The sequence below is a fragment of the Pleurodeles waltl genome, chromosome 8 (genome assembly GCF_031143425.1).
Source record: "Pleurodeles waltl isolate 20211129_DDA chromosome 8, aPleWal1.hap1.20221129, whole genome shotgun sequence".
NCBI classification, from domain to species: Eukaryota; Metazoa; Chordata; class Amphibia; order Caudata; family Salamandridae; genus Pleurodeles; species Pleurodeles waltl.
Genome location: NC_090447.1, coordinates 768,700,857 through 768,727,478, shown reverse-complemented (window position 1 = coordinate 768,727,478; position 26,622 = coordinate 768,700,857). Strand labels below are relative to the sequence as shown.

The window sequence follows — 26,622 nt, the reverse complement described above, 5'->3', positions numbered from 1 at the left end:
GTGGAAAAAGATAGGATATGAGTGGGAATTAGAGAGAAGAAAGGGAAATAGGGGAGAACGAGTAAGAGGGAGGAAAGGTTGTCATAATATCCCATTCTCAAGGCATCCACATTAAGCCTACTATGGTCAGGAACCTGAATGCCCGTATCAACTCCTAATTAACTGCAAGCCCCAAATCAGAGTACTCACAAGATCATGCTTCTTCTAGGTGAACCCTTTAAGAGAGACATGGATTTCTTTCTCTGAAAAAGTTGTGATATCAAAAAGGGTTACTAGAAAGTGTCTAGTTGGGCCTCTTTAGAAAGCACCAGGTGCATCATTAGCGATTTAGGAACAATGGTCAACTGATGAAGCTGAAATTGAGTGGTCTGCTCTTGCGGTCTACTCTGCTTTCTGTACGTTGGATTGTGGTACAACAGTTTCACATTTGTTTGAGACGCAGTGCCTCTCATGTGATTGGTCAATCAGTGAGTAACTCTAAATTTCCCCAAGTATTACACTCTGCTCTGACTGGATATGCAACCTGTGTGAACCCTATCCCATGGTGGAGGATGGTTACTGGCTCCTCCTCTGACTATGAGGAGAACATCTGCAGATGGCAGTATTTTCTCATCATATTTTGTACTTGCTCTCCTTGTGCAACCTGCTTGTGCACTTAAAACACAGTTTGCTTCTGATAGGTAATCCAAATAGTCATTGAGGAATTGAAGGAAATACTCTAAACTGCACTAAAAATGAATATTGAAATCATAGTGGGTTTTCAACGTTGATTCCAGGTGTTATTTCAAATGCATCATTTATTTGAAGCAACATCCTTGAGAATGAACCCAACTACTGAAAATTGTTTTTAAATCGAAATGGGATTTGGTCAGTAACACTGGTCACCAGGAGCAACTATTTAGTGAACAATTGTAGCTGGGAAGTAGCCAGAGTCATAATTGAGATCTTCAGTCAGCTGTACTTTTTAGCCAGCAGTGCCCTGCACGCAGAAACCTGTAGGCCCATACTTAGAAAATGAAAAGACAAACTACAAGTCTTAAACTGCTGTGGCTAACGGGTAAAATTATTGGCGCTTGTTGTAGGCTGCAGACATCAATGTGGAAAATGATTAAAGGGGTATGGGGTTTCTCAAGCAGATTCTGTTCCAGGCCTGAAAGGAGTTTCAGATTGACATGCCAACAAGAGAGGTATTAATAGTATCTTTAATTAAAAGTTTTTGTTCACAAATGCTTACAAAATGTGTCAATAAAAGACCGAATTCTGCATGGTAATCCCAAATCATTTTGACAATCGATTATTTTGCAACAAGGCAGCACAAATTAACATTTTATTTATTGTGGTGCCATTAGGCTGCGGCCTCACAGACCTCAACCTCACAGAAAATATTTGGAAAACAGATTTTGCCCTGACTCAACAAGTTTCTAAGTAAACTGAAATCAAAATTGCACAAATCAACCATTTTATGCAATGTTATACCTGCCGTTGTTCTTTAAACCACAGGAGACTGCAGAAAGCTGAAAGAGAAATGTACGTGTGTAAAAATCACTAAATTGGAATTCAAACCCGTTGCAATTACAAATCCGTGTCTAAATCTTTCTCACATTGTTCCATGCATTGACTGCACTTGACGGTTTTGACGAATCCTCCCAATTCAAATTTCTTGAGGCTTTTCGCTTTTGACGCAGCTCCTGTGCCAATTACTTACCATCCTTGACCCAGCACTTACATGAATAGGTGCGGCCACCTTGCTACAGGCACCTAATTCAGCAAAGGAAAGCGGAAACCCTATTTTCACTTTTCCCCACCCCTCTCACAGCTTCCCCCACTGTTGGGACAGGAATGTCCCCTGCATGGTATACAGCTGTTTTCCCTGCCCTAAGTGCCCAACTGCAAGCATCGGGTACTCTGGTTTTTGGATTTTTGCCCCCCACCTCCCACTAATCTACTGCATATGAGAAGGCCTAGTCCTGTCCCTTGATGCGAGTGCATTTCCGGACGCATGGGCACACCAAACATACTCTCTTTAATGACAGCACACTACCGTCCATGTTTATTCGTACAAGCATGTACTGCATTTGTCATGAGAGTGGCGACCTACTAGCCCACTCATCAATGTTCCGCTGCTACAAGCTAGATCCAAAATCTTGTGCATACATGTTACCGCATGTCTGCCTGTATGTACGTGTGCAGTTTGTGTGATACGTGCATTGTGTGTATCAAAGTGAACCAGAGTAAAGGAGGCCTGTCGGTCACATTTTGGAAACCCCTGACCTTTTCATTTACACAAGATAGAGTTGAGGTTACTTTACCGACCGTGGAAGTGTAGTGCTGGCATTTCTGGGACTAGAAGGAGGAGACCTCGATCCTGATGCGGGGAAAAGGAGATAGACTTTCCCTGAATAATTCTATAAGGTCCTTTTGCAGCAAAGAGTTGCTGATTAGTCTTTCTGAGTGCAGGCATTCTGTAAAGGGTGAGATTACAGTCTCTGTTGTTCAGAGTGTGAAAGGTGCTTTAGAAGAGGCCAGCCTTTTGTCTTGCCTCTTGATAACAGTCAGTATGGTAGATGGTGGGCAGATGTAAAATGCTGACACCTCTTTGTGCCTGTCTTGTGGGCGCTTTAGCCTGAGATGACACCATTGCCAGGAGCATCGCTCTAGAGGCTGCGTCTGGAAGTCAGCCTGAGGACATATGAAAGGATAACCAAACAAAAACCTTTCTGAAAGTGCACATCGAGAATACATACCCCCTGTCGGCTCCGCCTGTATAAAAGTGGAGCTTTTGATCCATTTGTTGTTTTATTTCAAGGTCCTTTCTGACCTAGGAGGTGGCACTCCAAAGAGTACTCTGAAGACTACAGTACAATGAGGGTTGGTGTGTCCCAAAAAGTGAGCTACCCAGTGATGAGGGGACATCACCTAGAGACAGATCTGATGGAAGAACTGTCTCCCTGTCCTGGAATTCATGTTTACAATGTAGTTTTTACCATGATGGACGTTACAACACAAGTCTTTACAACACAGGTAAGTATAACAAGGGCTCTTTTTAAACGTTTTACACTGAGGACTTTACAATGCAGGTAAGTATTTCTTTTTAAATTACAAATCTTTGTTTCTTAAAAAAGGGGGATTAAGGGCTAAGGGATGGGGTAATAATGGGTGGGTCGAGGTAAAGGGGGTACTGTTTTTTTTTATTTTTCAAGGTCAAGTGAAGGTAAGGAGAGAAATGTTTTGGTGTCATGGATGGGAAGAAGTTAAGGTAATAATGTTATTTTATGGTGCAGGGACGGGTAATAAAGGAAGATAAGGAGTTTTTGGGGTTCAGGGACAGGTTTAGGTAACGGAAGGTAAGGATTTTTTAGGACTCAGGGGTGGGTAGCAGTAAATGGAGATCAGGGTTTATAAGGTTTAGAGTTGGGAATCTTTAAATGGAGGTACAGATTTGTAAACGTTCAGGGGTGGTTAGCTGTAAAGGCAGGTAAGGCATATTAATAGTTCACAAGTGTGTAGAGGTACAGGGAGGAAAGTTATTTTAGGCTCATGGGAGATAAAGTGTACTAAGGGAGGTTTAAATAATTATATATATATATATATATATATATATATATATATATATATATATATATATATATATTTATTTATTTATGTATATCTATATGCATAAACAAACAAATGTGCCAGTTCTGTCAGCTGCTGCCTGGAGATATGATCCGTACGGGGGGGAGGGAGGGGCTGAGAAAAAAGGGGGGCCCGAAACACGTTTTCCCCATTTATTTTTCCATAGGGATTTTGAACAGCGATAGCACAGAAAACTACTGGATGGAATTACACCAAATTTGGCAGGAAGGTAGGTCCTGGTCCAGAAAGAGTGCCTTTTGTGTTCTGCTGTAATTCTGTTCAGTAGTTTTTGAGAAATTAAGGGTAAATTTGTATATCTAGGGACACAAAGGATTTGCGGCCCCTAACGATCTTGTGCTGAGATCTGATTGGCTGATAACACTTCACCAACATCTTGGGACTCTTCTTCAGCCGAGTCCCAAAAAAAGTGAAAAAAAGAAAAGGGGCAAGGGTAAGGACACCCTGACCCCTTACCTCTGGTGGTGGGGTCCCAAAGGGATCCCCCAGGGCTAAAAAGCATTTTGTTTGTTGATTTTACGAGTGGAGACATTGTGGATCCACAAATCCGCTTGTACCATCACAAAAAAATGAAGCATGGGCTCCTGTGCTTTGTTAGTCTAATGCCCCCCGGGTGGGCCAAGTTCCGGGGGCTTTTTAAAAAAAAAAGCCAGTGGGGGGGCTCCTGGCTCCCCTCGTTGCCTAGGGGACCAGCACCTTCCAGGGGCTAAAAAAAAAATTATGCAGGGGGACTGTAGCCCCCAGCTGCCCTGGGGACCGCCACCTATCTGTCCACCTATCCACATTATCTGAAGGCCTCCCCCAACAGTCCCTGCCAATTTTTTATTATTTTAAAAATGTTTGCCCTTTAAGGGCTATTTGGGACCATTGCTTTAGCAAGCAAGGTGCTGCTTTTAATAGCATCTCCCTGGTTTCTGGAGCAATATTTTCATTTGTCTTCCCTGTACGCATATCTGCATGCAGGAAAGACAGATAAAAACTCCTCTACCTGACAGCGGGACCTGTTTGACAGGTCCTGCCATCAGAAAGCGGTGTTATGTTTGCTGTGACTTTGTTGCAGCTGTAAATCTGCCGCTAAGCCACAGCAAACAGTTATCTCCCTGGGGTGGGCACTGCCGGGACATCGCAGGAGCCAGCCCTGGGGGGTGGCAGTCCCCAGGGCCATCAGTGGCTCTTCCATGGGGCTGCGTGGCCCCCCTCCAATGTGGAAGTATTCCCGGGAAGGTGGTGGTCCCCAGGGATACGGGGGTCTGAAAAAAAAACCTTTCTATTTTTTAGGATTGGCCCGAGGGAGGTGGTGGTCTGTGGGGTTGCAGGGCCCCTCACATTAATATTGCTTAAAGTCTTGGGAAGGTGACAATCCCAAGGGCTCTGGGGGAGGAGGTAGTACCCGGGGGATGGGGGGCAGTGTGGCCCACCATACATATTTTCAGCATCGCCCCGGAGTGGTGGCAGTCCCCAGGGCTACAGATAAACAATGCCCATGGGACTTGACCCACCCGGGGGCTTAAATAAGCGCTTGAGCCTGTGCTTCATTTTTAAAGAAATTTATGGCCGATCTGCTATGACTCCTGCCGTAACATTAAACAAATGCTTTTTAGCCCTGGGAGTTCGCTCTGGGACCTCACCACCAGAGGTAAGTTGTCAGGGTGTCTCTGCCCTGACCCCTTTTCTTTTTTTTTTTTTTCCATTTTTGTCTGAGACTTGGTTCAAGTCGAATCCAACCATGGCTGTCAACACTTCATTGTTGAAGTGCTGACAGCCAATCAGATTTCAGCACGAGATTAGGAGGCGTCAGGAATCCTTTTCATTCATAAATATACAAATTTGGATTTTCTTTAATTTCTCCAAAACTACTGGATGGAATTACACCAAATAAAAAAGGGGCTCTTTCTGGACCAAGAGCTACCTTTCTGCCATGTTTGGTGTAATTCGGTGAAGTGATTTTGACGCTATTGCCATTCAATTTTTCCTATGGGAATTACCATTGCAAACGCTCTAAATGTAACCCCCACCTTTATCCCAGCTTCCGCTGGGCGGATCACCCCAAAATTTCCAGACAGCAGCTCACGTGACTGTGAAATTGTTTTGGAAATTTTCGTGAAGATTTGTCAAGTGGCGCCAAAGTTATAGTTAAGTGATTACAGCCTCCTTTTCTATAGAAACTAGGTCCTAACTATAACTACCTAGCGGCAACCACCACAAGGTAATATATCTATATATACATACACACACACACACATATATATATATATACATATATATATATATACATATAACTCACATCACACTGTGGTTTTCTTTATCCATCAGTTACAGTGGCAGCAGTAAAAAGAGGGCTGAGAGGATCAAGGATTGTGTAAAATAAATAATGCCGGTTTAATTGTAAACCCATGGGCCAAATACAAAATAACACACAGATATGCGAGGAACAAATATGCTGGTCATATAAACACATACACATACCTATAGAAATAAAAAAGTATGCAGGGTTTATGAGGTTCCCCCAATAAAACTAATAAAAAAATATGTATACATACATGAAACACATACACACTGTGAAAACGCCGAGTTTAAAATAGTGTGCCTTAAGATGTCCCAAAAATCACCATCAGGAGCAAAATGAAAGTAATTCTTCAACTAGTTGAGTTTGGTGGTGCCCCCCCCCCCCTTGACTTTGTGAGTTGGTTCTCAGAGCTGATGCATAGTTGCTTACCATTTTTACAAACACTGACAAACTCAATAGGTCTGGCTTCTATTGTCAGTTATAAGCAGTGGCGGCTCCTCCGTTATGGAGGAGGAGCATCCCCCCCGCCAGCAGCTGCAAACCTTTTACTACAAAATGATAATAAACTGAGTTTACTATTGTTTTGTAGTAAAAGGGGAAGGGCACTGGGAGTGGCAGCCATGGAGGGGAGTGCACACAGCACTCCCCTCAGTGTGCATGTATGTTTGGCCTGCCGTTTTGGGCCGGCCAAACACACATGCGCACTGTGCTCTCTCCAGCCCGGTACACAGCCCAGTCTGCCCGGGAGCGCGCTGGTTGGGGGCTCCCAGCCAATCCCAACGCTGCTCTGAGCAGTGTCAGGATTGGCCGCAGGGCAGGCTGGGAGCCTGTGCCTGCCTGCTGAGGAGACGGAGGAGGGGCGGCACGGCATGAAGTGGAGCGGTGTAAAGTTTTTTTTAACATTTATTTTTCTACGTTTATTAATATAACCCTTCCCCCGTGCCGCCCCGCCCCCTGTAACCAGCCGCGACTGGTTGTAAGCCAGACTAATTGGCGCTGCTAATGCTTTTCCTGCTTTTCTCCTGCTTTTAGCTAAGCGTGGCATCTGTAGACAGATTGAATTATGCTACAGTAGGTGGAAGTATAACCTGGTAAATGCCGAGAGCACTCATTTCCAGGACCTGGTTGCAGATAGCTAGAAGACTTGAAAAGCATTTTGCCTGGGTGTATTACTATGGATGTACAAGAATCCATACCACGCATCTCCTTTGGGACGCTGTCTAAAGTAAGTGAATAAAATTTACTTTATCAGACATTAAATATTAATAAAGCTGAAATATACTTACTATTTGATTTGAGAGGTCAGGCAATATTCTGTTTGTTATATTTCTGCAAAAAAATAAGAATCCCAAAAGATGTGGATTTAGATTACAATAAAACTGTTCAAGAAAAAAGTGGTTTATTTTACAAGTGTATTCTAGGCAATATGGTAAAATAGATATATTTTAAGTCGTTAAAAAGCGACCCTAGTAATAATCTTCAAAACCTAAAGATGACACGTGGGACCTGGATTAATAGACTGTAATTAGGATACTCCAAATGTTGACAAAGGGGAATTCAGACTACCGTCGGGTAAAATCCAGTTTTAGGTGAATATGTTTCTAAAACGTGCGTTTTAACTACTGAAAGTAAACATGGAAGCATACAGTTATTTTTACTGTATTTATGAACTGTTTTTTATTACAATGGGATACATTTGTGTTCTGCATGCAATTAGTTGTGCTTTCTCCTTGACTGCATTTCAATTTGTTTGAATGTTTCTTGTTGAGTTTTGTTGTTAGCATTAATTATCTTTTATTTAAAAAAAGACATCACAAGGATTGCCTTAAATATGAGCATGTGCTGACAGCCGTTTATGCTGAACAGGAAGTAAAAATGTACTTCTATATCACAATCAACCAGAATGAGCTTTTTAATGAGCTAATAAATATTCTGAATAAAACTCGACTTCACCCTACTTTTACATTTCTTGCCACTTTTATGGAGAGCTGGGGCATTCGGCCTGGGAAGAGAGCCATATACATGGACAAATGGAATATGTACAAAAAATCTTTCCTTTGAACATATCGACTTCTTTGAAAAGAGGACTTTTGTGCCTTTAAGACTTATAATGATGAATTTTCCAGACAGCTACTCACCTTTAAATACTTCAATAGTATCGTTTGAAAATAATGAAAAACCCCTTGCAACCAGAGAAGTGTGAAAGGAGTTGGATGTTTAGGGACTTTTCTGGAGGTTCCAACATTTACCCCAAATAAGCATACAGCTTATCTCTCATTCACCATATCAAATGGAGATAGTGTAGAATTGGCCCCATTGTTACTCACTGCCAGAATACATATTGTCTCTCCTCTTTTTTGCTGCTCGAAATCTCAAGAAATTACTTTTCTGATCCCTGAATGTTCTGTAACATTATTTCTCATTGTCAATGCCTACCTAACACCACTGATTTTTGGGATGCTATGACAGTGATATAAAAGTAGACTTCAAATCTAAATGACTCAAAAAATATAACATAACTGTCATATTTGTGAAGCAAATGTTCCTCGCAAGAGATATCCTGGTGTTGGTAGGATAAGTGTTATCCAGTCTGAATAACACCAAAGTCATTATTAGCACAAACCTTTGGGAAAGAATATGAATAAGAAGATCTTTCTCAGGGCTTTGTGGCTGACAAAAGGGTGTTGACTACTGTGTTGATTTGTAGGTTAGAGATTAATAATATGCCTAGGAGTTGTGCGAATTTGAGAGCTCAATGTCAGCGCCCAAGGTGTGTGAATAAGAAAATTAGTATCAGTAAAAGATGTGTAACAAGGGCCATAATATTTCATTTGTCTGCGTTAACCTTTATGTTGTTAAGGGGCACCTAAAAATGCATTTCATGTGTCTGGCAGCCAGGGGCGAGGCTTGGTTAGTAACATTGGAGGGCTGGGGAGAGGTGAGCTTCAGATTTCCCAACAATCACACTGGCATATGATGTAAAAATACATTACACAACAAGCAGTGCACATGAGAGGGACCAGAACAGCAGTAGAAAGGGAGATGAATGAAGATTGGTAAGGGTACTAAGTGAGAGAAAAAACAGTATTTTGTAAATTCCCCAACATTTTTGAAGACTTTCAAAGCAGAGAGGGAGAGAGTGTGTGTGTTTTCGTCTGTGGTTATGTGAAAATTCCTTGTGAAATCTGACAGACACCTCATCATACTGAACTGAAAGCATCTGTGCCCAACTGTTTTCCAGAAAATACATTTTTTGTGTGGGGGGTGTAACACAATAAACACCCCCCTGAAGCTACGCCCCTGCTGGCAGCTCAGTGCACCAGTGGCTCTGTACAGGAATATGCAGTTGACCCAAAAGTCATTGTTCAAGTCCATGTGGTGCACTCAACCCTTCCGTCTCTCCAAGGTTGTTAAATGAGTACTATTGCGCTGAGTAACAATATACATCCTTTATCGGCTCAAAACACCATTTAAGGGATGATTATTGTGCCTTATGTATGAAGGTTTTAATTCAATACATTGTACTTTCACAATGCACTCACATCATTGGCTGCTTGAAGAATTTCTGAAGAAATGGAAGAAAGAGGCATTTTTTCCTAAATATCTACCCTTCTCGAATGCACCGTGTGTCTCTTAGGAGAGAGTTCCAAATCTTATTTGCCTGTGCCTAGCCAAATGTTCCTACTTGATGTTTTGTGTGAAATTGAGAGACAACAGTGATATGTGGAAACTGAGCTTGAATGGGGCATTTGGTGGTGCTTGACTAGTCTGGTTTAGAGGACTTTAGGTCCCAAGTTGTGATATCAATGTCAGTTATACATGTTGCTGCAAGGTTGATCCACTGTGTGATGTGAGACTACTGTAGAGCTCACAATGATACCAGCAGAGCTAACCTATCCGGCAGTGTTAGACACAACACAACTCTTCACCAGATAAAGAGCACTCCATTGCTTAGGCACAGTGGAATAGTCAGCGGCATTGACTCCAATTCAAGAGACCAACTTGAGTATCATGGAGAAGTGAGACAGCTCCTGTCAGTCCCACATTCTGATAGATTCAGCTAATTCTTAAGATTACCTTCTCTGTTCTGGGCACCCTTAAGATAGGGGGAATTCCAGGGATCTTCTCACTGGTAACAAACATGCACCCTAGTGAAGGTAATCCAAAAGGACCACAGTGTTGATGTGGGTGCCCCATGAATCTGTGATATCCTCTCAGTTCTGCAATGCATGCTTCCAGTGGAGAAGAGGGGAATTCTATTTTCTCCTTCAGGGACATCCATTTCGTACAGGTTCCGATAGGTTGCTAGGTAGAACACAGCAGTTGCGCACCACCATTCTGTTGTGCACTGATGTCTGCAACAGCACCACCATTCTTCTGCTGTGACCCAATTAACCATATAATTAATGGGTAATGCCAATGGCAGAGGTATAGCAAAGATGCCTGCAATTAGACCTGAATGAACACAGTGATTCTTCCCCTGAGTTCTAAGGAGACCTGAGTGCATGACAGGTGACAAGCAGTAGACTAAGGATATTGATGCTCAGTGCAGATATGATTTGCAGAAACTTACACATGATTAGCCTCCTAGAAAGGGCTTCCTCTAAGCAAAAGGAAATAATTCTATAAAATCTTGACCACCTCATGCAACCTTAATTTGCTTGCCACTGCAGTCATGTCAAACATTTCTAACTCTCTCCTGTAGGGATGCCTCCCTTTCAAAAGTTAAAATTTTAGTTTGCAACATTGATAATTATTGGTAAAATTATCCTTTTTTTACAGTACAAAAGTGAAACATAATAATAACCAAGCCGGGAATGTAGGCCTTCACAGTCAGTTTTAAATTGGAGTATTTTACAATTTAATTGTTATTATATCATTTTTATACTCACATCACAGCACCATAGAAGTCCACATTAGTGTTACTGGTCAAATCTGAAAGACTTAGATTGGCAACTATACCATTTATCTGTAAAAAAAGAGAATATATACAAAAATGTGTTTTGCACCCAAATTTGTCAAAAAGTGTGTTTAGGTAATCTTATTGCTCTTTTGTTATTTGATTTGGTACACGATTTAGACCACAACACTTTTTAAAAAATGATTCAAGGGATATGCAGTACTAATTACAGAGGCAGATATTAAAAGTTCAAAACATTTTGCTTAGGCAAACGCCTACTTCTGAAATATTATCCAGTTATTCATCATAATATTCTGTTTATGCTGTTCTTCGGTGGTTTGTGCTGTAGCAAGAGGCATCATGAAATTCAAGGGCTGGAAACTTGAAAACCTAAAACGAATTATAGACTAATTGAGGGTTCCATTTCTCTCTATTTACACCTGTGCTCTACAAATACCTTTGCATATATCATTTCATCCATATTTTATACTGTTACTATTATCGCAAGTGCAATACAAATCATTGAGATAACCAAGATTGAACATCTACGATATGTCTGTTGTGCAGTTTTATTTGAGATTTTGGCTGATCGCTTACTAAATTTACTTCAATGAATTGTGATTTATGATCTTGAAGTAGTGTCAGAACTTGAGCACTAGTATGGATTAATAAAATCAGAAATTAATGGTACAGCCACGTATTTGGAAGTGTGGCAACCAGTTACCTTAACAGCCAAGTCATCAACCAAAATAAAGCCCGCCTTCATAAGTTTCTCTCACACCCAGATTCAAATTATCACCACTTCACCTTCTCTGCTTAACTTACAAGATGCGTTCAAGGCTGCAAAGTCAACTACATCACTGTATCTTCCAGCCATTAGTAGTAAGTACATCCACTACCAACTTTACTTTGCTAAGCATAATTGTTGGAACAAATGTGTAGTAGGGTTTCAGACAAACAAGTTGCTTTCACATGCATTGTGCATTGGTTCTTCCGTAGCATCAAAATAACCACTCTGAACATAATGGATAGCTCACATCACACATGTATCTTCTTGTTTTTTGGAACCCATATTGAATTATGATGCTTTTGACCAAGGCATACTAATTAGCACTCTGAGACTACACACTGGTTTGAGGGACAAGGGTAGAGGCTCATTTACTTAATTCTTGTTCAAAAGGACCTTCTCCTTAATATGGGGGATGTAGCTTCCTCAGATGACGTATTCTGTGTCTCAAAGATCCATTCTATCTCCTACACTAATAAACTATGAGGTGGAACCTCTAAAGATATTTAGTGAACACCTAAGTCTCAAGAATGGGAGAGACACCGACCTTTGCTTAAAAGTGTTCTTATCACGAATATTCAACACCTCAGTCCCTGCCTGGTCTGGAGAGGAATAACTGATTGACTGACAGAAGAGGAAGTTACTCAATCTCTTCAAGGATAATTGACTGCCCTCCCCAATTGTCTATGGAGAAACTAGTCTTAGATATGTCTAACTCTTTCTCTAGAGTCAAGGGTCCCTTGGCTGAACTTAATGCCATCATGTCAGGGTTTCTGCTCATCAGCTCCGAGCCATGTCTAAGATTTGTTTTGGGAGAGTGCATGGGTATAGATGTGGGGGAGTGACTCCCAGTGTTCACTCTTCAGTCCTAACTATTGTTTTTTTGTAGTTGAATTAAAAAATTATATTTTTCTGGCTTTATCATAGGTCCATAGGTGTGTTCAGTTTGCTTATTTTATTGAGAAGTGTACTGTAACCCTCTTGTGTGTGGGGACTTAGAGGGACCGAAGCATGACTATTAGAAAGAGAAGCACTGTAGTAAAATATTTTCTAATCTCGTTGAAATCCATCTACACTTTGCCATAAACTATTGCTAGGGAGATTGAGAACTGGACCACAGAATCTAAGGTTTACCCTTTTACATATCTGTTTCGTATGAAGTGTTTGAAACAGCTGAGCAAACCATGTAACTAAAATTATACTATACAAAATATATTGAGATACAGAAAAATAATCTGCTTGTATTTGCTTTTACATGCTCTAGCCAATGGAAGGTTATGTCATAACCATCTGGAGGTGATTAAGCCTTTCTCATTATTAATTATGCTAACTTATGATGGAATGATATGTTGAGATGACAGCTATTTTCCCAGTATTATCAGGGAGTACGACAGAGCTGTGTCATCATGCCTCATCTCTTTGATCTTTTTATTAATGATATCAATCGTTATGCACATATTATCCTGGTGGATGTATAAGTACTTGGTGAAAGAGTGCTACCCATTTTGCTATTCACCAATATTATAGGATTTATCAGGTTGAGATTCATCTTAGTGCATTGATAGGAAAGTACTGAAATCTACTCGAGTCCACTAATATACTGATGTGTCAAACATAAATTCTATATTGAAGAATCTAGCATTGAGAGACTCTGGAATTATTATTTTTGACTGTTCAGCTTGCCATAAACTGAATTGAAACTGGGACAAATCTAAGAACCTTAAGAAAAAAAAGAACTCTAACTTTTAGACATAAATATTCCAGACACCCCATTGACACAAAGTAGTGCAAAGTAGGGCATAGTGATACTTTGATTTACTTTAGGCAACTTTCTAATGCAGATCATGATTTGCACATGAAAGTAAATTCCACCACAACACGTTGTCCTGGGAGCAAACACAGTGCAAAGTGTTAGTAAGTCTCGGCTTTGGAGTTAATGCATGAGCACATCTCTAATGCAGTAGCCCTTAACCAGCAGTCACTGTGTTTATGGTCTAATAGCCTTTTGGAAATGTTTAGTGGTTTTCTATTACATTTAATCCAGGAAACAGAAGAGTACACAACAAAAATGAGTACTCCATATGAAACACATTCTAGGCTAGCAAAAAGAATAGAAGAAATAATGCCACATGCATTCTTAAAATAGGTACTGCAAGTGGACAGATAAACAAGTGATTCTAGATAAATTCATTGCTCTAGAAGTCAAACCCTACACAGGAGTGGAACATATTCTGCAACAGATTGTACTTTCTTTAATAATCCATGTATCTAAAATGAGGTTGAAATCCCTTCTCTTTCCGTGTTTGTTATTTAATACAGTAGATGCCTTGAACTAGTTTTCAGTTCCTACGGTGTAGGAACATACACTTTCCCTTTATTGTGTAAACCTAGAAATTATGATTGTAAGACTACATTTTATAGCATGGAAATTTTGACATGGAAAAGTGAGGCCTGCATGGTTATTACCCATTCTTTGAGGATTTAGATGCAGGTGTTCTTCTAGGGCATTTGGACCACTCTCTGAAATAGACCTGAAGCTCAGCTGTCTGCCACTTCTGAAGACCTTCTTTAATTGACCTCCTCTACTTTGTACAACCAGGCTAATACCATTATTGTTTTTGATTCCCCTGATTTTTAGCTTTGCCCCAAATGTTTAGAAACATAGGGGCTGTTTACGAGTTGCTCTATGGCATGCTGAATGAGATGTTGCCATAGTGAACAACCAGGCTGCAAAACAAATATACACATTGTGAGAATTAAAGAAAAGATGATATGAGAATTTCCTTTTTGGGTTCAAATGAACTAAGACTTTTTAAACCTGAACTCAGATGCAACTCAAACACTCTGCTTGAAAGAGTTGCTGGCGAGTGTGGTCCAGAAGGACGGGTGGCAGTTCAGAGCTCATGCAGTTATTGTATGCGGTGTTACTCCCAACTAACCCAGTGTGGCAAACAATAGACCAATATGGAATTAATGAGCATATATGTGGGGTATAAAGAGCTGTAGAACATACAACCCAAAGAAACAGTGTGTTGCATTGGTGAGGGGAGGGAAGCCGAAGAGAAGTGAGTTCCTATGGTGCAAAAATGTAAGATTGAGCTCCAGGTTTACTGTATCCTCAATATATTGCCTGCAAAGTGCAAAAGTGAATGTTGCAATATAGAGCCTCTGCTGCAAAATTCATGTCAAATTCATGTCAGGCTGCACCCCCCCCCTTCTTCCACTTCACTTTTAACTAACAAAGAAGTTTAATAAGCTGTAATCACACTTAGAAATAAAGGGAAATGTGGAATATAAGGCACAATATGAAGCTGGGGTTTCAGATTTGGATACATGGGACAATAAAAAAAACAAGCATTTGGAAACTGAGCGGCATATTTACGAGAATCTTGCACCGTTGGAGCATCACTTTTGTTGATGCTCTGGTGCTATAACATGTTTTCTTAGTGAGGCCCTGGGAATATGGGTAGATTTATGGCCAAATTCAAAAGAGAACTATATGGCAGATTGACATACTAGACAAAAAGAAGGGTGAGTCCTCCGTATGAGAGACTTCAGAATTTTTATTCTGCAGCACTGAAAAATGTGGCACAGTGGTCTATTAAGTCATTTATTGATGGCCATTAGTCTTAAAAGATAGATGTTGGCAGACAGGAGATAATAACAGATGACCCATCAAACACAAGTGCAGGGTACAACTTTTGGGGCAGGAGAAAAGATATGCATACATTGATACATCATGAGATTTTGTCTTCCAAAGCCAACACCCATATTTATTACTTTTAACTTTTATTAAATAACATTAGGAACATATTAATTACCTGCAGCTATCTGTTTGCAGCATGTAGTGCTGTAGATACACATGTCATGCACACTCTGGATGAGGATGTTGCAAGTTGTGTTTCTTTGAAGTGTAAGTTTTGGTTTCAAGGTGACTAAAAGACATGATGCACAAGGACAAAGACTCCATCTCAGACTGTTTTTCCCCACCCACAAGGACAGGTATAAGAGAGTGGAGTGAAGCAAGCCGGGCCAGGAAATGTCTTCACGGGCACTGAGATACAATCAGTAATATTTACCATATAAAACATCGTAGGCATAAGCTCGCATCCAGGGAGGTGGGAGAGTACATGTGCATCTACGGCACTATAAACAAATGGCTAGAGGTAAGTTACATTTTCATTCTGCAGCATGTGTAGCTGTAGACCGAAAAGCAACGTTCTACCTGTAAAGCAGTGATTTGTGAGCAGATGAAACAGATGTTTGAAATAATATTTCAAGTTCGTCTAAATTGTGCCTCATATTGGGCATGACTACCTATACTAACGATGTTTGAATATTTGTGGAGCACACCATGTGCCTACCCTGCAGGTATCCACAAGTATTGAGTTACCTTTTTTGTGACCGCTCCTTCGGACACAATGTGAAGAGCTTCGTTCAATTTAGCAGAACATGACAGAATGCCCATTAGTAACCAGTATGCAAGGCCTGACCCGGAAAGTGGATTTCCTAAGTGAGGTTTTATACATGCAACAGATATGTGTTTTGTTTTGTGAATAGGTTTTGTACGACCAATGTAATACTTTTGTGCTCTTTTTACATGAATGGTGCAATGCTCTTTTTGCAACTTATGAAGTTGTGAAAACAAAATAGGTACATCTGATTCATATGGAACTGTGAGACACCTTTTGTTAGAAAATGTGGGCTTGTCTTCAGATTGACATGATTCTTATTAACCTGAATAAACGGCACCTCCACCTTTAAACCTTGACATTTGTTAACTTCACATGGAGAAGTAATTTCCACTAGAAATACATCTTTTTATGAGGGCTAATGCATCTGACAAAAATGTAAGGGCTCGTGAGGAGGTAACAAATGGTATCTTAATTTAATATGGATGTCATCTGTTTTCCATTTAAGCAGCTAACGCTGCCAAATGCGGCCTAATAGATATCTATGCCAGACCTGATTTTTAATTTTTGTTGACGACAGAAATCATGAAATAGAATTCTTCATTAAAAGATGACATTGCACAAGAACAGCCAATGGCAGTGTTTCACTTTTAAAGCAGCCGATCTCCTTCAATCGAATATTATTATTCCTAAACATTCTAACTTTGCTCCACAAAAGGGACTGCTCAACTGAAAAATGTCCCATCTGCCATCCAGTACACGAATGGTTAGAATATTCAGATACCAGACCAGCCATTCTGCCACTCTGACATTTTCCTACCAAGCTGCATGCTAGTGGACTGGTAAGTGCTGCTTTTTAGAGCAGGATGGGCTATTGTGATCATACCATGTCCTTATTGTCTCAAATCTGTAGGGGCAACGGAAGCATGCGTTTTAAGGCAGGATCGCTGCCTGACAGATTTGTTTTTTTTTTGTATGGCCCAGAGGATTGGATGCAAACTAACAGAAACTCTTTCCGCTTCTGGGGATGTGTGGGAGTGTAAGCCCTAATTGGATGTCCCTTATTATACAGCATATAATAATGGGAAATTTTAAATATAGAAAAATTAAAATGGCAGCAAGAAGCTAGGATTAATGCGCCTTTTAACACTGATCTGAGCAAACAGATATAATCTTATTTTAAGAGATTAATTTCCAGTATTTCAACAAAATATTACAAGATGCTTGCATTGGGAGCAAGAAGCAACTTAATTCCATTCCAGTCCACTATGATATATTATAGGATTAAGGCCCAGATGTAGGAAGAAACCAAATTGCGACTTGCAATTTGCGAGTCCGTGCGACTCGCAAATTGCAACCCGCAATTTGGTATGCTGAAAGGTGTCTCAGACACCTTCTGCAACTCGCAATTTGGTCGCAAAGACCCACCTCATTAATACTAATGAGGTGGGTCGCAGTTTGCGACCCCATTGCGAGTATGGGCACTCACGGTAATGGTGGCATGCTGGAGTCAGCAGTCCACCATGTCCGTGACTGCTTTTTAATAAAGCAGTTTTTTTTTTTCCATCTGCAGACCGTTTTCCTTAAAGGAAAACGAGCTGCACTTGGAAAAAATAACGAAACCTTTAGTTTCGGGTTTTGTTCAGGGCAGGCAGTGGTACATTGGACCACTGCCTGCCCTGAAAAAATATATATTTTTCCATTCACAAAGGGGAAGGTGTCCCATGGGGACCTTGCATTGCGAGTCGCAAATAGGAAGGGAACACCCCTTCCTATTTGCGAGTCGGAAATGCATTTTGCGAGTCAGATCCGTATCCGGTGAGGCTTTTGCGCCTCACAAACGGCGTTTTTCGCCGTTTGCGACTCGCAAACGCCTTATTACATCTGGCCCTAAGTGTGGAATATTGACGAAGACCTTGTTCAGTTCATGTGGAGGGTTGGTCCCTATTTTTCTGTTAACTAAAACTTTTGTTGAGGATATTGATAGAATTTGCTAATCATATTTTACATAAAATATGCAGAATTTACACAAATTTCCCATTATGTGATTTTGAGTAATTTTCTGCTTCAGTAGGAGAGCTTGCATAGCAAATGTGCCACTCATGATAGATTTCAGCTTGAACCATTGTTTTAACAGCATCACACATGGCGTTTTTGTTCTCTTGCACTAACCTTTTCACTCAAGATACAGGCAAACCACATTTTGCATGATTTCTTCCACTAGTCCCGATTTCTATAAGAAGATAGTTGATAATGCTGTGAACCCAGACCTGTAGAGGTTGTATATTTCTACTGTTACAGAAATGGACAAATTATTTCTTTTTGCAGCATACCAAGCTTGTGTGATAGGTCTAGAAGCTTCTTGCAAAACAAACATACACGCTTCAGGAAGTTGCAGGAAACCAAACTCTAAGACCCAGGATCCAAATCGCAAGCTTCATGGGCTTGAGATTTAGATGGCTTAATCATGTCTGAGCCAAATTAGAGTGTATGCTCCCATGGGTAACTTATCTTGTGGGTCAATTGACATTTACAGCAAAACTGAGTACCATGGTTTCTTTCTGATGTTTGAAAGAACAAATGAGTGTTAAAGACTTTTGACTCATCTTCCTCACTATATATGTATCAAAGGTAGTAAAAGAAAAGAGCAGGCAATATCCATGACCAATTAACCTATAGAGCATTGCCCATGATATGTAAATATGGGTACTTAGATTGTAGCTTAGGTATTTTGAGTTTTCTGAAGGGGGAAATGGATGAATTGTGGATGCCTTCATCTCTCTAGGTACTGTCATACTACCTCAAGGTTGATCTGGCACTCATGCAACATCTGGTACTGAATGGACCGGTGTCATATTGACTGTGTCAATGCTGATAGTTGAGACAAACGCATACCCCCTTGCTTCTGGATAGAATACATCACAATTGTATTGTCTCTCCATACCAGAACTGTCGAGTTGCAAATTAGAGTGTAAAGCTCTGAGTGTCAAGTAGACTGCTGTGAGTTCTGAAAAATTCTGTTGTTGCTGTATTCAGCTATCCTAAACTGTGAAGTTGTCCAGATGTGCCTAACCACCATACAAAGGAGGGATCTGTAGTAATGCCCAACTGTAGTTGAAGTTTGACAAATAACCTGACCAGAACTACTTTTGTTGTTGAAATGGTGCTGACCTCTTGATTCTAGCGACACTAGATCTTCCCATTGACCCACCTCTTGTGACTACTACCTGGACAGACGCTTGTGAAGTCAAGCATTCAAAACTACTACAATACATGACACCATCATCCCCAACAATTTCATGAACATTCTCACAGTCAGAAAACGTAACATGTGGTGAAGTGGATGCATGAAGTGGATGCGTGAAGTGGATTCTGATTTGGAAGAGCTTTTCCTGTTGCTGTCTTGAGAAAGGCTCCCAACAAAGGTTGTATCCACTGAGGGATGTAGAAGTGCAATTCTTTTGGTATTCACTGCAAAGCCTTCTCTGTAAAAAATTGACACCACTTGCAGAGTCTGTGAAATGTATTGCTGATGGTTGTTGCTCTTTATGACCCTATTGCCAAGGTTACGGAAAGGCATGCATGGTGCTGTGGTGCAGGTGTGCTGCAACCACCACTAAGCATTTAGTCAATACACTCTGGACTATTGTGACTCTTAATGTTAACACTTTGAATTGGTAGTGTTGTTCACTTAGCACAAATCTGAGGTAGCGATTGTGCTCCAAAGAATGGGGATGTGGAAGTATGCATTTTTTAGATCGAGGGTGGAAATTGATGACCTGTGCAGTGCAGCAGAATGACCTCCAGTAGGGCCATCATCTTTAAGTGCTCTCACACTGCGAAACCCTTTAGTAGCCTGAGGTCTAAAACAGTCCTTAGCGTTCGGTCTTTCTTTGGGATGAAGACATATAGGGAATGTACAATTTCACTTTGTTGCCTCCGCCCTATCGTCTGCCCTTGCTTCTTAAGCCCCCTCTGGAGTAGTTTTTCCATGACTGTCCCTTTTAAAATAGACTGGTATTGCTATACAAACTGTGCTGATGTCACATTGCTGCATTCTTTGCACTCCTCCTAGCCTGTTGAGCCCATAATCCGGGCCTGCTGTTTTGAGTTTGGGGTACATCCATAGCCTTGGTTGGATCTGTATCCTCTTTTATTTTTCCAAACACGTGTTCTCTATCGAAAGGAACATTGTGGACCTCCAGGAAAAAACCTAATGCTCTCAGTCCTGCATGTCTCCCAAGATGATGCTTGTTTTCATTTCACATAATGTGGTGTGTGCTGCATCTAGGTGCAATGAAAGTTTACGATTGATATAATTTTTCCTTCCTAAACAACTTGGCCTCACTTGTGATAGGCTTGAGACAGGTGCTTTGTGAGCTGCTGCATCTCCTCCCAATGTTATCTGTAATGTCTTAAGAGGTGGCCTGCTGAGTCAGTGATGCAATACTATATTGCTGCTCCTGCTTCTGTCTTTGTCTGGTTACAGAGCCTCTCTAGTACCCTGAGCAAAGTCAATTTTCATAGCCACTAGGGAGAAAGCTGGTTTGTGGCCTCTGATGTGCAGTGGGACGTCATGTGCCAAGTTATTGATTTCTCCACCTTTGAAGTTATCACTCTTACTTTGACCAGGTGTTTGAAGTTTTCTGCCACACATTTGATCATGCTTTTCCTAACCTGTACAGAAACTACATTGACCACTGCTTCTCTGAAAAGGTCTCTGCCAAAAAATATCCTCTTCCTCTATCACATGCAGCTTCATGCTGTGGTGATCTACTGCCCTTTGGATTACTGCATGGTAAGCCATTGTATTAACAGGTGGTGACACATTCACTGGGTAGGGCTCACAGAGGAGAGGCTCATAATAGAGGCCTTGGGGATCTGAATAACTGTGATGTGAGTGGTGTGGTGAAGGCAATTGCTAGGATTGCAGTGTTGGTGGAAGGGCGGTGCTAGTATCCCTCTGGCAACATTTCTTATGGATAGGAAATATGCTCAATAACTGCACCAAAGGTCGTGGTTTAGCACTCTGGATCAAGAAGGCCTGGTCTGGATTTGAGGATCAGAGCCCTAGACTATTATGGAGCTGAGATAAGCTGTCAGTGGCAAGTGGGATTGGGGATAAAGACAAATGCCTGTTTGCGCAGTCTCAGGGATAGAAACTGGGCTAACTTAAGACAACAGTTTTGCCTGATTTTGTGACTCTTGTCAAGATTCAACCCCAAAGAAATGATCTTCAAAGGTCCTTAAATATGTGGAGATCTTTGAAGCAGTCTGTGTCCTGAGTGCACCTTTCACTTGGGTCCTTGAAGACTACTCTTCTTCATACTTGGAGTACTTTTGAGGTGTCTAAGCTCCAATCCCTTTGGCCCACTGAACTTCCAGAATGCGTTCCCTAGATGCCTTCAGGACAGAGGGCTCTGTAGGGCCCAGGCACTGCATTCTATAATGTGCACACAAATGTTCACTCCGATAACTTATAGTATTTTCATTTTTAAATTCTTGGCAGGCTGAAAAGCTTAATTGGTCCCTGGGTCAGGAGAGGTTACAAACCTGAATATAGGACTTACTTGAGGCAAAACTGGAAGTACTTATTTTCATAACCCACCTCCTCTTGAGTCACTAATATATGACCTTGTGCCAAGAGAAACATTGCAGTCTGTGTCAATTGTGAGTATTCTTTGGCTGATAGTGTCTTCTCTGTGGATTGGAGGTGATTCCAGTGTCTAGAGTTGAACCGCTCGTTGGGCCCGGAGCTCCAAAAGCACATTGGAGACCGAAAGTGAAAAAAACACCAACCTGACTTTCAATCTTTGTCCTGGTTTATAGTTGATTTTGGGAAGCAATCATGAGCTGCCTTGAAACCAAAACTTAAACTTCGAATTAAAATAACATGCAATGTTTGCACCCAACAATAAATTGCTGAAGTGTGTACAGCATGTGATTTACAGCCATACATGCTACAAACCAGGTTTTTAGCTTTTTCCTAACCAATCATTTTGAAACATTTATGAGTCAACGCTGGTTGGGGGGAACCAAAGCAGGCTGGAAGAGAAACGGAACAAGAGAATGAATATTCAACTGCTGTCCCAAATCTGACCCAGTAGCTAAAGGCTATACCTCATTCAGTACTAAAGTCAGGTCATCTCATCACAATAACTTTACCTCTGACTAAGAACTCTGATTCTGATGCAAACACAAACACTTATGGTAAACACCAAAGGAGGAACTGGGGCCTGTAAGATCAGCTGCTACAGATTTCTATCATATAGGCCTGATAAGTTAGGCAACAAAATAATCATATGTTTTCGTGAGATAATTTCGGACCATCTAATTATGAGTGGTTATGTTTTTCTACACTGGTTTACTGGGTATGGGAGAATCAGAACAGGTTGTTTTTTTTCAGCTGAGAATTCCAGATGGAAACAAGCATTTGCAATGCAAAGGGTCTAGCATTTGCTAGAGTTAGAGCTATTGGCGTTGTAAATTCCTAACTGGAGTTTTCTTGCCACATAACTTAAAAATGAAGTGTAAAACATAAGTTGACATAACCGAGCCAATTCAAAGTTTCATGGCCGCCATGAGCATGAGCGTTAGGGAGGGACACAAAAGAAAAAAGAAGTTTGCTTACAGTCAAACCTATTGGAAATCGTGCAATTATCCATGTAACAGGGGCAGTGAGCAAGGTGGTAACAAAACCTCCTCAAGGTGGGACAAATGCAAAGAATTTAACAATAAGAACAATTGATTTTTGGAAGGCAAGCTCACGAACGAATGAAAGTGCTGGGTGGGAGGTGGGCGTGGTTAAAAGCCCACAATTCTTACAACAGGCCAAAGCGCTTGCACGCTTAACCTAAAAACTGCATGAGACTTTGGCTGAACCAGCAAGCAAGCCATATTCCTAATTTTTTCTTCTTGAAGGTATAAGCATACAATGCTCACCATACTAGAAGAATAAACCTTTCCCTTTCCTCTCCTTCTACCTCCATCTTTACTCCCTTCCCCATCCTCACTCACAGGCCTGCCCATACGTTTAACAATGGCTCAGAATTGGTGGTAAATTAAGACAGTAAAACATATAGAATGGCAAATTCCAAGTGGTTTTATGGCTGAAAGTTGGTCCGGTGTGTTAATCTGTGGTGGCTGCAACGTGGGTGGTGGGGGGGATTACATTAAAAATAAAAAACACTTACCTGGTCAGGGTGGGAGATACATTTGTCTCCTCTGTCCTCATCCGGAAGTACACGGGCCTCCAGACTCCCCTCAGCCAATCACACGCTGCTGTCACCAGCATGACAGCAGTGCTGTGATAGATGTGAGCGGCCTGGCTCGGCGCTCACAGTGGCACTGGCACCCTGTGCTCTTTTTCCTCCCAGCTGTGAATTACAGCCGGGTGGAGACATGCACACTTAAGGTGCACATACCACCACTCCTCCCTCAAGCCCCCCCCCCGCCATGCCCTATTCTGGCTCAGCAAAAAAGAAAATGATAAAACAATCAGGCGCCCCTGGTGGTAATTCCCTACTCTATTCATTATTGCACAAAACTGGGGTGATTTGACCAGGAAGTAACAGTAACATCACAGGGAAATGTATTGTTGCCCCAGCATCATGAATTTCAGAATCAGGGCATGTCTCTTAGGAGCCCCGTTAATAGTATACCTTTGCATATTTGTTCTTTAAGGCCTCAGGCAATGTAAGTAGTTATTCGTCTACAATAGTTGATGCATTTGTGTTCATTAATGTGCAACAATGGCTGTTAAATTCACAGAAAATGTTGATAATATACTTCATATATTAATTTAAATGGTTGATTTATAGGGAAGGCTATTGTAGCTTTAAGCTCTAACATTAACATGTAAGTGAATTGTCGAAGTATTTGTCCCACCTGATATCACATATCATAGGGTTTATTTTTCTCAAAATTGGATGGTATAAATTGTCCATTCTACCCCTCCTAGGGAGAGAGTAAGACTTCGATTTTGGATAGCGACAGAGCAGTGCAGTTTCTCGGTTAACTGCATCAAGGCCACTCACTCATAACAGTTGAGCTATAGAGACAACATTTGGCCTCATCTTGGAGAAAGACCAAGCATGGACTGGAATGTACATGTATTTTACCTATGCTATAGAATGTGCTACATTGTCTGTTTTTATTATTTTCACATTCTTTTCTTTTACTTCAATTGCTGGATCTCTGCAATAGCCTTATTACATGTATTCTGCACTAACTGCCTTAAATTTAAACCTTACAATTTTTTCAATTAGTGCAGATTCTTTCTGTGTGTGCACTTGTGTGAAAAGATTGTCAGAACGCACAAAAAGCAATCAAAATGCCTGACAGTATCTGCAACTCCACATGCTACTCAAGTTGTGGTGTGTTAAACTGTTTTATGAGTTCTCGCGTTATCGAGCTAACCATACCTGGTCAAGTGTTTTGCCATGTATGTTGTAATGTAATTTAGCATTTATTTCTACTCAGACAGCAAAGCTTCTTATCAGAGTTAAAATGCGAAAAGCTGCTTATTTAATCCCCATTTTGTTTTTTTTACGCCTTGACAGCAATTTTTGGCTTACTGGAACAAAGAAAGGTATATTTTATTCTTGAAAACTGTGTGCAGGTTCTTCAAATGGTGCCATAGTTATTAACAAAAATAAAATGAATTTGCAATAAAAACTCTAACCTAAACATAGCTACTGAGTCTGTTTTGCTGACTGCGATATATAGTGATGAAGAAGACCTACAGTTGAAATGTATCAGGCTTATTATTTCTAAAATAAATCTTGCAAATTTTTTGTTAGTAGTTTTCAAGAAATTAAAAAGGTACTTAGAATGGTCATGAATAAGTTACTCTGCTAGACAAATTAATGGTATCACGAGCATTAGGCAGCAGTGGCCCACAGCACTTTGTAGGGGTGGGGGGGCACGTGCGGGGGTAGGGGAAATTAATTAAAAAACAAAACAAAATAAACACTTACCTGTATTGCCGCTGCCACCTCCGCGCCCCTCCTCTGCTGCAGCTGCAGGCACAGGCTCCCAGCCTGCCCTGCAGCCAATCCGAACAGTATGACAGCAGCATTCGGATTGGCTGGAGTGCCAGCCAGGGCACTCTCAGGCAGACTGGGAGCCTGTGCCTGCTCTCTACAGCCCGGCAACACAGGGCCAGGCTGGAGATAGCACAGTGCGCCTGTGTGTTTCACAGGCCTGAGACGGCTGGCCAAACATACATGCGCACTGAGGGGAGTACTATGCACTCCCCCTCTGTGCTTGTAATAGCCCACGGCCCGCCTCTTTTACTACAAAATGATAATAAACTTTGCCTATTATTGTTTTATAGTAAAAGGTCTGCACCTGCTGCTGCTGGCGGGGGCAACGCTCCTCCGCCATAGCGGAGGAGACGCACCTGACATTAGGTACAGTGAGACCCCCCTCATACCAAAAAAGTTAAAAATAGTTGAATCCCATTTCCTGAGAGGGCCTTTTCTCCTGTCTGCCAATCAGTAACCACTGTACCTCGGACTGCTCGGTTTTACCTCACCGTTTGATTGGCCAGCTGCAACATGTCAAAAAAATATTGCAGATGCCACTGCAAAACACAGGGACTGGGAAATTGTGTTCTGAACAAGTTAAAATAAAAAGGCACATGTGGACAGGGGAAGGGTACCTTTATCCCCACTTTGTGGGGGTTGGGGGGCAACCCAGAGAGACCCACCCTAGAGATTAAAATTAAAGAAATTAATTGTACTATGTGTACCACTTTACTCTTGCAGGACTTAGCGTGGGCTTCTGTGAGGTACCAAAATTCACTTGCTGGACCTCGTGTGGAAGAAACCGTCCCATGGTACTGCGGTACAGTGGAAGCTTGCCCAAAGAAGCTTGCACAGTACCACAGTACCATTGGTTAGAAGCTTCATGTCCCTTTCATGTTTTTTAATTTTAACATGTCATAAGTGATGTAAGTTCATAAGATGTAAATGGGGGTGCAAGTTATAATTATTTGACTAAACGGTAACTGGTGTTTTTGGGACTTGTTAAAGTTAGCTCATGTCTCAGTCCAACACCTAACTATAACATCACTTTAACCTTTGTTTTTCTCAATGGATATTGTTAGAAATCAGATCTCTAGTTGGCAGAGGTACGCACCCTGCCCAAATAGGGAACTCAATCCCAGTCAGGGTAAGTGAGATACATTCCCTAAATGAACATGTGCTCACCCTCTGGTAACTTGGCACAGAGCAGTCTTAAGCAGGCTTAACTTAAGAGGCAATGTGTAAAGTAATTGTGCAACACTTAATACAGTAAAAACTATGAAAATACCATGCAAATATATTCTGTACGAAGTTAGAAAAACAGATTTTATTTTAATGAACAAAACAAGCTGAAAACAACAAAAATCCAATAGCTGGAAGTCCGGATACGAATTTTCAAAGAATATCTGCAAATGTAGTGCTTAGAAACTTAAAGCACCAACCAGGGCTATCTGGTCCCACTAGACTGGAATAAACCCATGATGGAGTGCAGGCCGACTACAGGGGCCAACCTTGTTCCGCTGAAAGAGTACCTTGTATGGAGAGTTACAGCGATGTCGAAGATCTGATGAGAA

At 41.2% G+C, this 26,622-nt stretch overlaps 1 protein-coding gene across 1 annotated transcript in view; it reads right to left on the bottom strand.

Moving 5' to 3' along the window:
• The window catches only part of ADGRG2 (adhesion G protein-coupled receptor G2), a 904,627-nt gene that overhangs the window by 298,822 nt on the left and 579,183 nt on the right, over nucleotides 1–26,622 (bottom strand). The window contains exons 15-17 of the mRNA XM_069205012.1: nucleotides 10,813–10,889; nucleotides 7,207–7,249; nucleotides 1,477–1,514 (exon numbers count right to left, since the gene is read on the bottom strand). Of these exons, the coding sequence (XP_069061113.1) occupies nucleotides 1,477–1,514; nucleotides 7,207–7,249; nucleotides 10,813–10,889 (158 nt within the window). The remainder of the gene's footprint in view (nucleotides 1–1,476; nucleotides 1,515–7,206; nucleotides 7,250–10,812; nucleotides 10,890–26,622) is intronic.